Source organism: Emydura macquarii, unplaced genomic scaffold (genome assembly GCF_026122565.2).
Source record: "Emydura macquarii macquarii isolate MOO-44397 ecotype Brisbane River unplaced genomic scaffold, CSIRO-AGI_Emac_v2 contig_1146, whole genome shotgun sequence".
Classification (NCBI taxonomy): Eukaryota; Metazoa; Chordata; order Testudines; family Chelidae; genus Emydura; species Emydura macquarii.
The window spans coordinates 22,036,680-22,049,978 of NW_027131283.1; the positions used below are offsets into that span (position 1 = coordinate 22,036,680).

General features: G+C 45.6%; 1 protein-coding gene across 2 annotated transcripts in view; it reads right to left on the reverse strand.

Annotated features, from left to right (window-relative positions):
• The window catches only part of MED23 (mediator complex subunit 23), a 52,920-nt gene extending 51,176 nt beyond the window's left edge, over nt 1-1,744 (reverse strand). For both annotated transcript variants that reach the window (XM_067546748.1, XM_067546747.1), the window contains exon 1: nt 1,619-1,744. In XM_067546748.1, the coding sequence (XP_067402849.1) occupies nt 1,619-1,678 (60 nt within the window). In that variant the 5' untranslated portion in view covers nt 1,679-1,744. The remainder of the gene's footprint in view (nt 1-1,618) is intronic.
• Nucleotides 1,745-13,299: the final 11,555 nt, after the last annotated feature.

Here is a 13,299-nt window from a genome sequence, read left to right on the forward strand (position 1 = left end):
CTTCCATCAAACTGTTGCCTCTTTCAGCCCATTATTAGTGGGCCACATTAGTTCCATGGGCAGATTGGGAGGGCATGAGAGGGGCTGGCATGAGATTGGGGAGGGCATGAGGGGGCACTGCCTCTCCAAATAGATAGCTCAGAGAGGCAATGTAGGAGGGGATGAGTCCAGATTTCTCCCTTCTATTTGGCCCTGCCCTTGTCTACACTCAAAAAAAAAAAAAAAAAAAATCCGTCACTGCAGTAATTACTGATGTCCCCGCTACCCTCCTAGGGTCTTTACAGTGCGTTCTCACCAGGAGTACTTGCATCGACCTAAGAGGGATAGTGCAAGGAACTGAGACTGGGCTCAGCTTCCTGAAGGACTTCTCCCCTGCCAGCTGGGGTCCAGCTTCTCCCCTCCTAGCTGCCAGGCAGAGCCGGAGTCCAGCTGCCCCAGGGCTTTTTGCCCCGATCCTAGCTGGTTTTCTTGTCAATTTCAGGGCTCCACAAGAATGATAACTAACTACTGATGTAAGAGGGATGCAGTGTCTACACTGAAACTATGCCCTACACCTCTCATGGAGATGGTTTTATTATGCTGGCATAGCAGGGGACTTACATCGGTGGGAGGCGCCTTTCAGTGTGTAAACCTCCACTATTTTGTCAACAAAACTCTCTAGTGCAGCGGTTCTCAACCTTTTTTTCCCCGAGTACCACTTGGGTCAGGTACAGTCAGGTCAAGTACTGCTTCACCTGACTGTACCTGGCCCGAGTGGAACTCAGTAAATATGCGGGGCGGCGGAGGTTGCATGGTTGGATCAATACCCGCCACCGAAACCCTGCCGCCATTTGGCCGTTTTCGGCGGCAGGGTGGGTAGGACTTTCGGCGGCAGAGGGCTTTCTCGGCGGCGGCAGGGGGGGATTCAGCGGCGGAATCGGCGGCAGGGTGCGCCTCCCGTGCCACCGAGCCGTCTTCCGCGTACCACCGGTTGAGAACCACTGCTCTAGTGTATACCAGCCCCGACTATGTCAAGCCCAGATGAGTGACAGAGTGAACAGGGACTGTTAAACGTGAATGTAGCGTGCTCAGGCAGATGGGCAAAGGGGACAGGCTTCAGCGATAGATTTCTTTGATGCGTGTGTTGCATGTTTATGCATCTCTAAAACCAGGGAGACATGATTCATAATTATGTGGAAGTGGCTCAGATCTGTTTGGTCAAGAATTTGTTTTTAATGCTAATATTGATTTTTAAGAAGTAGATGGGCAAAAAATTAAGGTGGGGGGGGGCCTAAATAACGAACATAAACGCTATTTAGACAGCGATTATTGATACCTCTTCCCCGCCCCCACCAAAAGTCAAACAACCCCTATGATGATACATTGACAGGGTCGCACCGGGGCCCGCCCTGCCGCTCACCGTCGTGCTGGGACAAAACCAGCCAAGCCGAAAGCAAGTGCGGCTCATCCCCCAATTTGTAAACAAGGCTGCAGCCAACCCCGCTCCAGCTCCTCACACCTCCGGGACCCCCCCACACCCCCCAGCCAGACACCTCAGGGACCCCCCGCTCCCTCCCACCCCGTCATCCCTGGGCTGGGGGGGGGGCGGCCCGAGTCCGGGCCCGGCTCGGCGACTCACCACCACCTCCTCGAAGATGCTCTGCAGCTGGCTCTCCATCGGCACCATCGGGATCGCCATGGCCGCGCCCGGGGGGCTCGGCCGCAAACTCCCCGCGGGCGGCGGCGGCACCGAACCGGGCCCAGCTCCAGCTCCAGCTCCAGCTCCCGCCCGGGGTCCTCTGGCCGCGCCGAGCAGCAGCGGCAGCGGCGACCCCGGCGGAAGGTGCGTCCCTGAACTCGGCTCCGCCGGGAAGCAGCTCCCCGGGCCGGGCAGTTCCGCTCTGGGGCCTCGCCCAGGCCCCAAGGCCGCGGCCGCCTCCGCCTCCGGCTGGACCCAACTTGCGAGCGAGGCGCGAGGCAGCCGCGCTCGCCTCCCCCTCCCCCGCCGGCCGGTGGTGATGGCGAGGTCTGGGCGGGCTGCGCCTGCGGTGTCAGGCCCAGGGTGACCCGCTGTCCTGATATTCCGGGCTTTGCCTTGTAGAGTCGCCTCTTACTCTTCCTTCCCCCGTCCAGATTTTTCACACTTGCTGTCTGGTCACCCTAGTTCCGGGCCGCTGTGGCGCCTGGCCCTGCTTTGGGTTGGACTCCGGCAGAGGAGTCTCCTGTGGCTCAGCAGAACAAGTCCCACTGGTGGGGCTTCGTCTCAAGGGTTTAGGGGCAGGGGTGCATAACCTCCATGACCAGATGGCACTCTTAAACTCAGGTCTTGTTGAATCTTAAGGGTAGGAACAACAATGTGCAAGAGAAAATGTATTGTAAGCCAACATAAAGCATTAGAGAGTACACACGAGCCCCTTTTTATGCTAAGTCCTGCCACTCTGGTAAAGGTGCTGGGCAAATTTTCTTTCCCAGCACTCCTGCGAGTCCAGGGGACTAGATGTCAGTCTTTTTCCCTTAAATGCCTCTCCAGCTGCTACAGGGAGTGTGTCCTTTTAAATCTTGGCCAGGTCTATTCTGTAAATTTACTTTAGTATAACTGTTGCTCAGGGGTGTGAATAATCCACAATTCTGAGCAACATAGTTACACCAACCTAACCCCCGTCATAGACAGTAGCACGTAGACAGAGCTTCTTCTATGCTCTACTCATGTCGATGTAGTAATGTAGTTGTAGCGCTACAGCAGCATTTTAAGTGTAAGCCTACTCCTAGTCTGGGTCTTCGTTTTCATGTGTTCACAGCTTGGTGACCCTCCTCCCCTCGAAATACACAAAGCCCTAACAAACTAGTTTGATATTCACAGGAGAGTTAAAGGGGGAACATCAAAGTGAATGGCTCTTGTATTGCCCCTTAAAGGTTAGCAGATGTCTGAAGCCATTGTACTCTTTCCTGCCTGCCTACAGACAGGGTCTTCTTGAATTAATCCTATGTTTTCATACAATAAACCCCCTTACAACAGTCAGATGAACATATAGTAGTCATAAATTATTATGTATAGGCCCCACATCTGTCAAAATTTTACACTAGTGCAGCCCCACCTGGGATAGTAACAGTAGAAGCTGTAGTCCAGACAGGGTTTAGAGAAGTATACCACCATCTAACTCTGGCCTTGTAAGCATATAAACCCAGCCATGATACTCAAACTTCTAAACCAGCACCACCCTTCTGCCTAGCTTATGCTTTCAGCCCCAGCCGCACCCTAATCATCGACCTATCGCACAACTGGCAATAACACTATGCCTAACTAAGTTTTCAAACTGGTGAAAACTCTTATCCTTGCTGCCACTAAATGGCACGGAGTTTAACCCTCGACTAGTCTCACAACTCAGGCTTAACAAACCTGCCCCAAACCCAGGACCTCAGTGTGGCTACAATATTATACTAAACCAAGGCTCTCAAATCTGGCAACCCCCTTATGTGATGCTGGCAGTCCAAGTACAAGCTCTTGCAAGTGTTTAGGCTTCACCCAAGCTCTGGCAAATTCATTGCCGGAAGCCAAGCCAGCTCTCCTGTGTGTTAATATGGTTAAGATGGGTATTGGACTTATAACAATGTGTTTAATGTTTAGACTTTATGAAATGTTTGTAAATTGATACATATATTAACCCTATTTATAATGTATCCCATGCTATTAGGTAACCCTTAAGTGTTTTCAATATAGGTGTAAATTGTTTGTTCTATGTAATTCACCAAACAAGAAAAGACTTTGCCTAGTGCAAAATGCTAAATACCTGCGAAAGGTATTACATCTTCTTGCCTATCAAAACTACTTGGGACATAGTGGGATATCACAATACAAACACTTTGTTAATTGCCCCTGCACCGCCATGAAGAGGCTATGTGCAAAAAGGCTCATCCCATCAGCTTGAATTCTGGAGGAAGGACATAAAGATAAGCTGACAAGAAAATTTTTCATCTCTTTGCTATTTGAACTCTCACAGGGCTGGAGCTATGAAACAGAAGCGGAGATCCCCAGGGTAAACCTGAGTTAGCCCTAAAAGGCATTCAGTGCTGATAGATTGCTACAGCTCTGTCACGTTTTGGAGCCATAGATTGTAACTCATATATGCTTGCCTGCTTTAACCTGTAAATAACTGTCCCAATTCTTTTTCCTAGTTAATAAATCCTTAATTAGTTTACTATAGGATTGGCTACAAGCATTGTCTTTGGTGTGAGATCTGAGGTACAAATTGACCTGGGGTAAGAGATTAGTCTCTAGGGAATGGAAGCAACCTGAATCTTTTGTGATCTTGAGTGTATAACAACCAACCATCACTAAGTCCAGCTTGCCTGGGTGGCAAGATAGACTGGAATGACAACGGGGCTGTCTGTGATTCCATGGTAAGACTGTATAGTGCTTCAGGAGTTCACATTTGTTACTGGGTTGGTGAAATCTAATTATAGAACATACAACCCGTTTGGGTTCTATGCTCTGCCTTTTTGACAGTCTACTCTGAGGTTGGCTTTTACAGTTGTGAGCCATCTAGACAGCGCGATAGCTTATGCTAATCTAAATCCACAAACAGGCACCAAATTTAACCCCAGCGCATGCTCACAATCTAGGCCCAAATGTAACCAGACCCTGGATCAGCAAACCTTAACCAACCCTTACTCTAGCCCTGGTCCACAAACTGGTCACAGCATTTGCCCAATCTGGGCATTTAAATGGGCCCATTCCTTATCATAACTATAACACACAAAGTGACATCAACCCTAACCCTAGACCACGCTCACAACCCAGTCCCAACCAAACTGACACTAGTGCCACAATACAGTCTGGACACTTTATTATGCCTAAACTAAGCCTTTTTTTCTGCATCACAATTAGAACTGGTTGGAGAATGCTAATTCCATTTTGCAGAGGATTTTGATATTTTGAAATTTGGCTTCATTCCTGTTCTGAACAAAGGCTGCAAATTTTGAATTTTTCCACAAAGGAGAATGGGAGCCTGGCTCTGGGGCAGGCTGCCTGGTGAGCTCATACACACATAGACTCTAAGGTCAGAAGGGACCATAGTAATCATCTAGTCTGATCTACTGCACATTGCAGGCCACAGAACCTACTCAGTCCTGTAATAGACCCAGAACCTCTGGCTGAGAAACTGAAGTCCTCAAATTATGATTTAAAGACTTCCAGTTACAGAGAATCCACCATTTACACCAGTCTAAACCTGCAAGTGACCTGTGCCCCATGCTGCAGAGGAAGGTGGAAAACCCACAGGGTCCCCGGAGTTGGGGACCCTGAGAGCCTTGACTCCAAGGTATCCTGTCTAGCAGGCTGCCCAGGTGCAGAGGACCCTGGAAGCCCCAGCATTAGGGACCCTGATAGCTCTGGCTGTAAGACTGGAGCTGGAGAGCCTGAAAGCCCAGGCAGCTAAGGAGCTGGGGCTTCTGTGTTCTTGGCTTCCTGTCAGCCCACCAGGTAGGCTGCCAAGGAGCCAGGTGGGCATGCTAGCAGGAAAGCAGACAAGTTTCCAGTGGCAGAGGATATTGTTGGAAATCTGCCTGGGTTCCCTTGGAATGTCATTGAAATTGACACATCTCTGCAAAACATTGAGACAAATAGCAAACTTTATCATCACAACCTTATAGTGGTATGACAGCTCCAGTATAGTTAAGATGGAGAACTGTTTTCTGTTTAAAGGTTGACTCTTCTAAGTGCTCTAAAATCAACATGGTTACTCACACTGTCTTGAAATTTGTTGTTCCTCATGGAAGTGTGAACCAAATCTGGAATCATTTGCTCAAGAGATTCCCAAGCTGCAGCCCTCTCCCCGAACCCCAGCTTTTCTTAAAGCTGCAATGCTGTCATTGTGAGTTTTTGCAGACCTAAGAATCAAACCATGGTGATGTTCTCAGCTGAGTAAGAACACCTCACGGAGAGGTTGCTTGAAGGATAGCTCAATGAGGTGTGAACTCCTCTATTCATCTCAGTGCCTGAGAGCTTGTGATATGCATTGTGCATCCCCATTCTCAGCAACACTGTGTGCTTGGTGAGGCTCCCAGCATGCCTGTTCTCAGCTGTCCACTCAGAGGGAGAGGTCAAACAAACCTGACCCAAACCTAACCAGAGTCCTGGTCTCAGGCTCGCCAATGGCAATTCTAGGCCCCAGGGCAGAACAGTCAATGCCCCCCCCTAGAAAGAGATGGCTGAGGTTTATGACCATGGGCAGTGGGTGAAGCTTCCCTTTGGCTAGGATAGCTCCCCATCCTGCCTCTTCCATCCCAGGCCCCACCCATGCTCCACCCCCGCTCCACCCCAGACCCCGCCTTCTCCCCTACTAGGTCCACTCCCTTCCACAACCCCTCATCCCAGAGGCAGCAAGTGACGAGGGGAGGGGGGAGAGGGAGGGACATGGTGAGCGATGGTGGAGAGGGGAGGGAAAAAGGGACTCGGTGGGCAGTGGGGCCAGGTGGGGTCTGGTGTGGAGCAGGGTGGAGTATGAGCAGGGCTGTAGACGAAAGAGGCGGATGGAGAGCTAGCCTCCCCAAAGGAAAGTTTCACCTGCCCCCCAGGGCCCAGGCTCTTTTAAATCGCCGGGCCCTGGCAATTGTCCCCTTTGCCACCCCTACCTCCGTCGACAGGCCTTCCTGGTCTGTACATTGGCCACACACTAAACCTAATTTGGGTCCTCAGCCTGGACCAATGTTAATCCCATCTTAAACCCACAAACTGGCACTGACTGTAACTCTAACCCAGGCTCATAACCTAGGCCTAAATCTAACCCATAATTCAGTGTAACAAATTGTAAGATGTTCCTAAACCTAGCCTTGAAAAAAAATGTGGTCACTGCACTATAGCCTGCGTTCAGCAAGCCTGATCTTAATAGTTTTGATGGATGCCAGCCTCAAAGAATGGGGAACCTTCACATGGTACCTCTTGCCACAGAGAAGCTGGACATCAAAGAGAAACAACACTGATCTTGAGAACAATGAGGTTGACTCTTACATCTCTCCAACAGGCAAAGTAAAAAACCCTCAAATTCTGGTTTTCAGTCAACCTGGCCACAGTCTCACACCTAATCAAACAAGGAAGAACAAAAGGAGAACCTCTGCATCAGGAAGGAACATAGCTGCTCAGATGGGTGGAAGAAAACACACTGTCCAAAAACAAACACTATAGAAAGGTCAGGAAATACAAAAGCAGACTAACTGGTTGAGCTGAACACTCACCTGTCCACTTCAACATTCTTGTGACTAACATTTACCTTATGTCAAGATGGTAAAACTATTCACTACAAGAAAGAATAAAAACAATAAAGGTTTATTTTAGGGAAAAGGAGGAACATGGCATGATTAAGTTGTGCTACCCAGGAGTGCTGATAAGAGACTTAACTTTATTTCCTGATTCCAGTTACCTGATCTAGGTCAGAGTTGCAAGAGTTATAGTTAGAGAGATGGTCAAAAAAATTTCTTGAAAAATATTCTCAGTGAAGAATGGATTTTTGTAGAAATGACATTTTCACAGAAAATGCCCATTTCCCTGGATTTGTTTTGTTTTTCTTGAAAAAATAAAGCACTGAAAACTAAGCTCCGTATGGTTTTAGGGCTTCCAGTTTTTCAATGAAAACTTGAAAAATTTAGATAAAAGTTGTTTTTAAAAGACAGGTTTTTCAACTATCTCTAGATAATGCTGACCACATCAGATGACAGGGATCAGTATCCAACGACTCCTTTGGCTACTCCGACTATTCTTGTTTCACCAGCCTTTTCTTTTGTGTATGTCTGGGTGTGTGAAAATGTCAGGAATCAGGGCCTGCTGCAGAGCTAGTGTCCAAGCAACCCCATCAATACAACTGGCCTAAAGCAAGCTGCCTGATTGGCCATGCCATCTGATTGGCTGGATGGGCCAACAGGTCATCTCTTAAGCCAACAGCAGTTTGCTGGAGGATCAATGCTTATATCCACCACTGTGACTGTTCCTGTGTTACCTTGTTCCTACTGCTCCTACCTTGCTCCTCAGCTTTGCTTTGGTCCTGCCCCTGCCATGACCCACTCCTGGCCCGCTCCCCTGCTCACTCCAGTTCCTGATATCTGGTTTGACCTCTGGTTCTGACTTCTGGTTCTGATGCGTGATTCCAGATGCCTGCTCCGAACACTAGGCATGACACCTGCTCTGACCACTAGGCTAGACTGCCCTCATCCTGGTTGCCTGACAGAAAATGAAGACAAATAAAATTTAACTAAAAGCAACCACCACAAAATAACACAGCCAGTTAATAAAATGAACAAATGGAGATGCCTAGGTTGAAGGATGGAGGAGACAGCCTGAATCCCCCAACAGAGAAGAACATTATTCTGCCTTGTAGAGTCCCAGTTGTGACGAAGTTTGGTCCAATTACTAAAGTGATAGCCTTGGATGGGGCCATTTTAGTTAGAAGCAAACTAAGCAGCTGCCTATGGCAGCAGATTTCTGGGAGAAGCACTTTGTCCTCGTGGCATCACAGACCCATTTATGGGGATGTGAATTGTAGAATGCTCTAACAACTAGTGCTGTAGCTGCCCTGTGTAGACCCTGCTGGTGAGAACTAAGAGTTTGTGTTGATGTAGTCTGGACTACATTAACATACACTAGGTACCTTTTAGTTCACACCAGCAGGGTTTACACAGGACAGTTAGAGAACCACATAGACTCGTCTGTGGTGCAATGTGGACAAGCTTTATGTCTGATAACACCTGGCACTTGGTCCCCCCATTTTTTCCATAACCACCAAACGATCAGAAGCTGGGAACCTCTGTGTGTACAGTGGGAACCTCTGTGTTTAGAGCTGGGAAACTCTTTTTTACATGGCAAATATTTGTCATAAAAAGTAATAATATAAAGTAAGCACTGTACACTTTGTATTCTGTTTTATAATTGAAATCAATATATTTGAAAATGTAGAAAAATGTCCAAAAATATTTATAATAAATTTAAATTGGTATTCTATTATTGTTTAACAGTGTAATTAACATTGCAATGAATCATGACTATTTTTTAAAAATCTAGTTAATTTGTTTTGCGTTAATCCCTTACTTAACTGTGATTAATCAACAGCCCTATTTTTGACACATCTCACATGACAGTCTCATAAGCAAACTAGGGAAATGTGGTCTAAATGAAATTATTATAAAGTGGCTGCATAACTGGTTGAAAGATCGTACTTAAAAAGTAGTTATTAGTGGTTCACTGTCAAATGGGGAGGACATATCTAGTGGAGTCCCACAGAGGTCTGTCCTGGATCTGGTACTATTTAACATTTTCATTAATGATGCAGAGAAATGGAGCCAAAAGATTTAGAAAACCTGACCTCTGAGGAAAGATTAAAAAATGGGCATGCTTAGTCTTGAGAGAAGAAGACTGAGGGGGGACCTGATAAGTGATCTCAAATATATCAAGGGCTGTTCTAAAGAGGATATTGATCAATTGTTCTCCATATATACTGAAGGTAGGACAAGAAGTAATGAGCTCAATTTGCAGCAAGGGAGTTATAGGCTAGATATTAGGAAAAACTTTCTGACTATAAGGATAGTTAAGTACTAGAATAGACTTCTACAGGAGGTTGTGGAATCCCCATCAGTGGAGGTTTTCAAGGACCGGTTAGACAAACTTCTGTCAGAGATGGTCTAGATTTACTTAGTCTTGCCTCAGGATGTGGTCTGGACTAGATGATCTCTCATGGTCCCTTCCAGTCCTACATTTCTGTGATTCTGTTATTTCTATAACATTGCTGCTGAAGATGATGCGAAAGCATGTGAAAGATTTTGCCGATTCTAAATTGTGTAGGATTCTTTTGATGCAGGTATCTCCACGTGAGTTCATGAAGCAAGGAGCAAACGTATTTGATTTTCAGTACATATAGTGGGCTCAGTCTTTCAGTGCTTTCTCAGGCACACCTTCCCACAGCAGTTAATGGGAATTTTGCCCCCAATATTATTTCTCATACTGCAACATACTTTGTGTGCATACATAAGTTTAAGGCCTAAGCAGTTTACTTCAATATTGTGCTTGTTGGCTAAGTTTTACAATCAAAATACGCCACCTTAAGACTGCAGTTCAGTTAAAAAAAAAAACAAAAAAACAGTAACTCATAAATCAGGAAAAAAAAAAGAAGGAAGGTTTTAAATCACAGAACTACGTTGCCGGTGAAGTGTTAAAATTATGGCAACCAAGAATAATGTAATACAGTGTAAATATAGTAAATAAAATGCAAAAGTAAGTAATTTAAGGAAAGAAGAGGAGTTAAAGGTAGCTTTTGTAAGAAATTAATACTACAAAAAGTTGAAGGAAATTAAACAGTTAAGAGATGTGGAAATGTTCAAAGGTAACAGTTGTGAAATTGTTCAGAGGGTAATAAGTGTTATAAAAAGAGAGTTTTTGGTTTATAACATTTAGAAGAAATTTTGTGTGTGTAAATATATTGTGTAAATTTGTAAGGGTTTAAGGATTTAAACTAACACTTTTGGTTTGTAAAACCCTATTTCGTTGTGATTTGTTTTTTGTTAGCAAAGTAACCCTTTGGGTACTTTAAGCTTTATAAAATGCAATATCTTTTAAAAGCCAAAGGTATGGCTGTGAAAAAGTCAGCCAGATGCAGGAAAATATGGAGATAATTCCTCTGTTTTGCCTGCAATCAGCAAGGAGATTTTGTGAAAGAAAGAGGTATTTTAAGCAATAATCTGCCAACCCCAAAAAGGGGGCAGAAAATGTTTTTTTGTATTTCAGAACCTCAGAAAAAGTGGGCATCAGCAAAACAGCTGAAGAACACCACCATGAATTTATTATTGCAATAAAAATTGTGTTTTGTGCTATATGCTGATTATCTGTAAAATCCAAGCAAGGACCCTGCAGGTTGCTCTACCGCACCAGTGGCTGCAAGTATATCATGTTTCCTTGCCCCGGGTCCCTGAGTTGCAGCGGGAGGGGCTGTGTGGGAAATGGTTGTTTACCCAGGCTGAGGCGATCGCCAGAGCAGCTGCCCTCAAAATGACAATTGACAGTCAAGAAGTGGTTCACTCAGCCCACCATATTCAATAGTTAATTACACATTATTGGTATAATATGTTTACCAATTGGTCCCCGAGAGCCAGCAAATTTTTAAGTTTGATGTTACATCCAATTGTTTTGATGTTAGGTGTGATTGTGTTAGTTAGTATTTGTAATATATATATATGTTTGTTATAAGTTGAAAAGGGTTTATAAGTGTTTTGTATTTGCAGTGTATTGTTTATGGCCAGACCATACTCGCCTTGTCAAGGGGTGGATTGTAGTGAAGATCGCGGAAGATTTTGTGACGTGCTTGAGATAGTGACGCAGTGGGTCCGGTCGGGACCGATTGGGTAGTAAATGGGTTGTGTGACCTGTTTTGTAGTTTGCTATCCAGTTGTTTTTGTGCCAAGAGCAGCAGGGGTGCTAGCAAAGTCATGTGCTGTAAATTTGCCAGTGTTTGCTGTTCCCCATGCTGTTACTGCCCTGTTGTTGAAAACCAAGATACAGAATTTATCAAATGCTCACTTAACAAAATATGAAATTCTTTTGTTGTCTGCAAGCCATATTACACTCATCCGGTGTCCATTCCTTACCCACCCCTCTGGAGGGTGAACCCCATGATTGCTTAATTGTGACCGCGCACCTCACCATGCCTTGAATTGATCTTAAAGATACCCCCTTGCAGAACCCGGATTGGGTATTTTATGTTGATGGCTCTTGTCAAAGAAACTCTAAAAGTAATCTTGTGTTTGGCTATGCTGTCTGTTCCCAGCACAAGGTCATTGAAAGTAACCCTCTCCCTTCTGTATATTGTGCCCAAGTAGCTGAACCTTTTGCTTTAACTAGGACTTGTATCCTGGCCAAAGGTAAATCTGTTAATGTTTTTACTGACTCCTGTTATGCCTTCGGTGTCGTCCATGATTATGGTCAACTCTGGAAACAAAGAGGCTTCCTCACTTTGGGAGGCTCACATATTAAAAATGGATTTTATGTTGCTGCTTTACTCTATGCTTTATAGCTATCTTTTGTCATTGCTATTGTTAAATGTCAAGCTCACCAAATTCCTTATGATGAAGTTACTCGTAGGAATTCTTTGGCAGACTCTGCTGCTAAGGCTGTGGCCCTTTCCGCACTTCAGGCCACATCCATGTTTTTGTTCACATCAGTCCAGTCTCCTATGGCTACTATTGAGGATGTTGCACTCCTCCAGGATCAGGCCCGAGAAAGTGAAAAGAAGCATTGGAGACTGGCAGGGTGCCTTTTACACCCAGACCATTTGTGGTGCTTCCCAGACGGCCGCCTGGTGGCGCCCATGGTCCTTTTCCTTTACTTTGCTCTAGTGCATCACGGGGTAGCCCACTTGAGCAAAGGGGGGATGATAGAAGCAGTAAAATGGGATTGGTATGCCCCTACTTTCCCCACGGTAGCTCACCAATATTGCCAAACCTGCCCTATTTGTCAGGCTCACAATGTGGGTAAACTGGTGAAAACAAAAAAAGGCAGCACATCCCCCACCATGGGGACCATTTGTAAATATTCAGATTGATTTCATTCAAATGCCAAAATGTGTTTCATATGAATATGTACTGGTAATTGTATGTTTGTTTTCAGAATGGGTAGAAGCTTACCTATGTGCAAAGGCTGACACTATTACAGTCAGCAAGAGACTTTTGAAAGAATTTATCCCTCGCTTTGGGATCCCTCTGTTTATCAACAGTGACAGAGGCACTCATTTCACAGGCCAAGTTATGGAAGAAGTTTGCAAGGCCCTCAGTATCCAACAGAACTTTCATTGCCCATATCACCCTCAGTCTTCAGGGGCAGTGGAGAGACAGAATGGCATCCTGAAAAATAAAATAGGCAAAATTTGCAATGAAACCAGCCTCAAATGGCCAGACGCCCTGCCCTTAGCCCTTATGAGTATGAGATCATCATGTAACAAAAAGACTGGACTATCACCACACGAGATCCTCGTGGGATGACCCATGAGGCTCCCTAGTTCTCCACCAGTATCAACTCACACGATGGATATTAATTTAGCTGATGAAACTGTTCTAACTTATTGTCAAGCATTAATGAAGTGTGTTAAGGCTTCCCCTTCCCCAAGAACCTCAAGAAGTGTGTCATGATCTACAGCCAGGTGACTGGATCCATGTAAAAGTCCACCAGAGGAAGACAGCCTTGGAACCACGTTGGAAAGGCCCACTCCAGGTACTCCTCACCACCAACACTGCTGTAAAGTGCCGAGGTCACCAGTCCTGGATACACGCCTCACATTGTAAAAGAACTTCTGC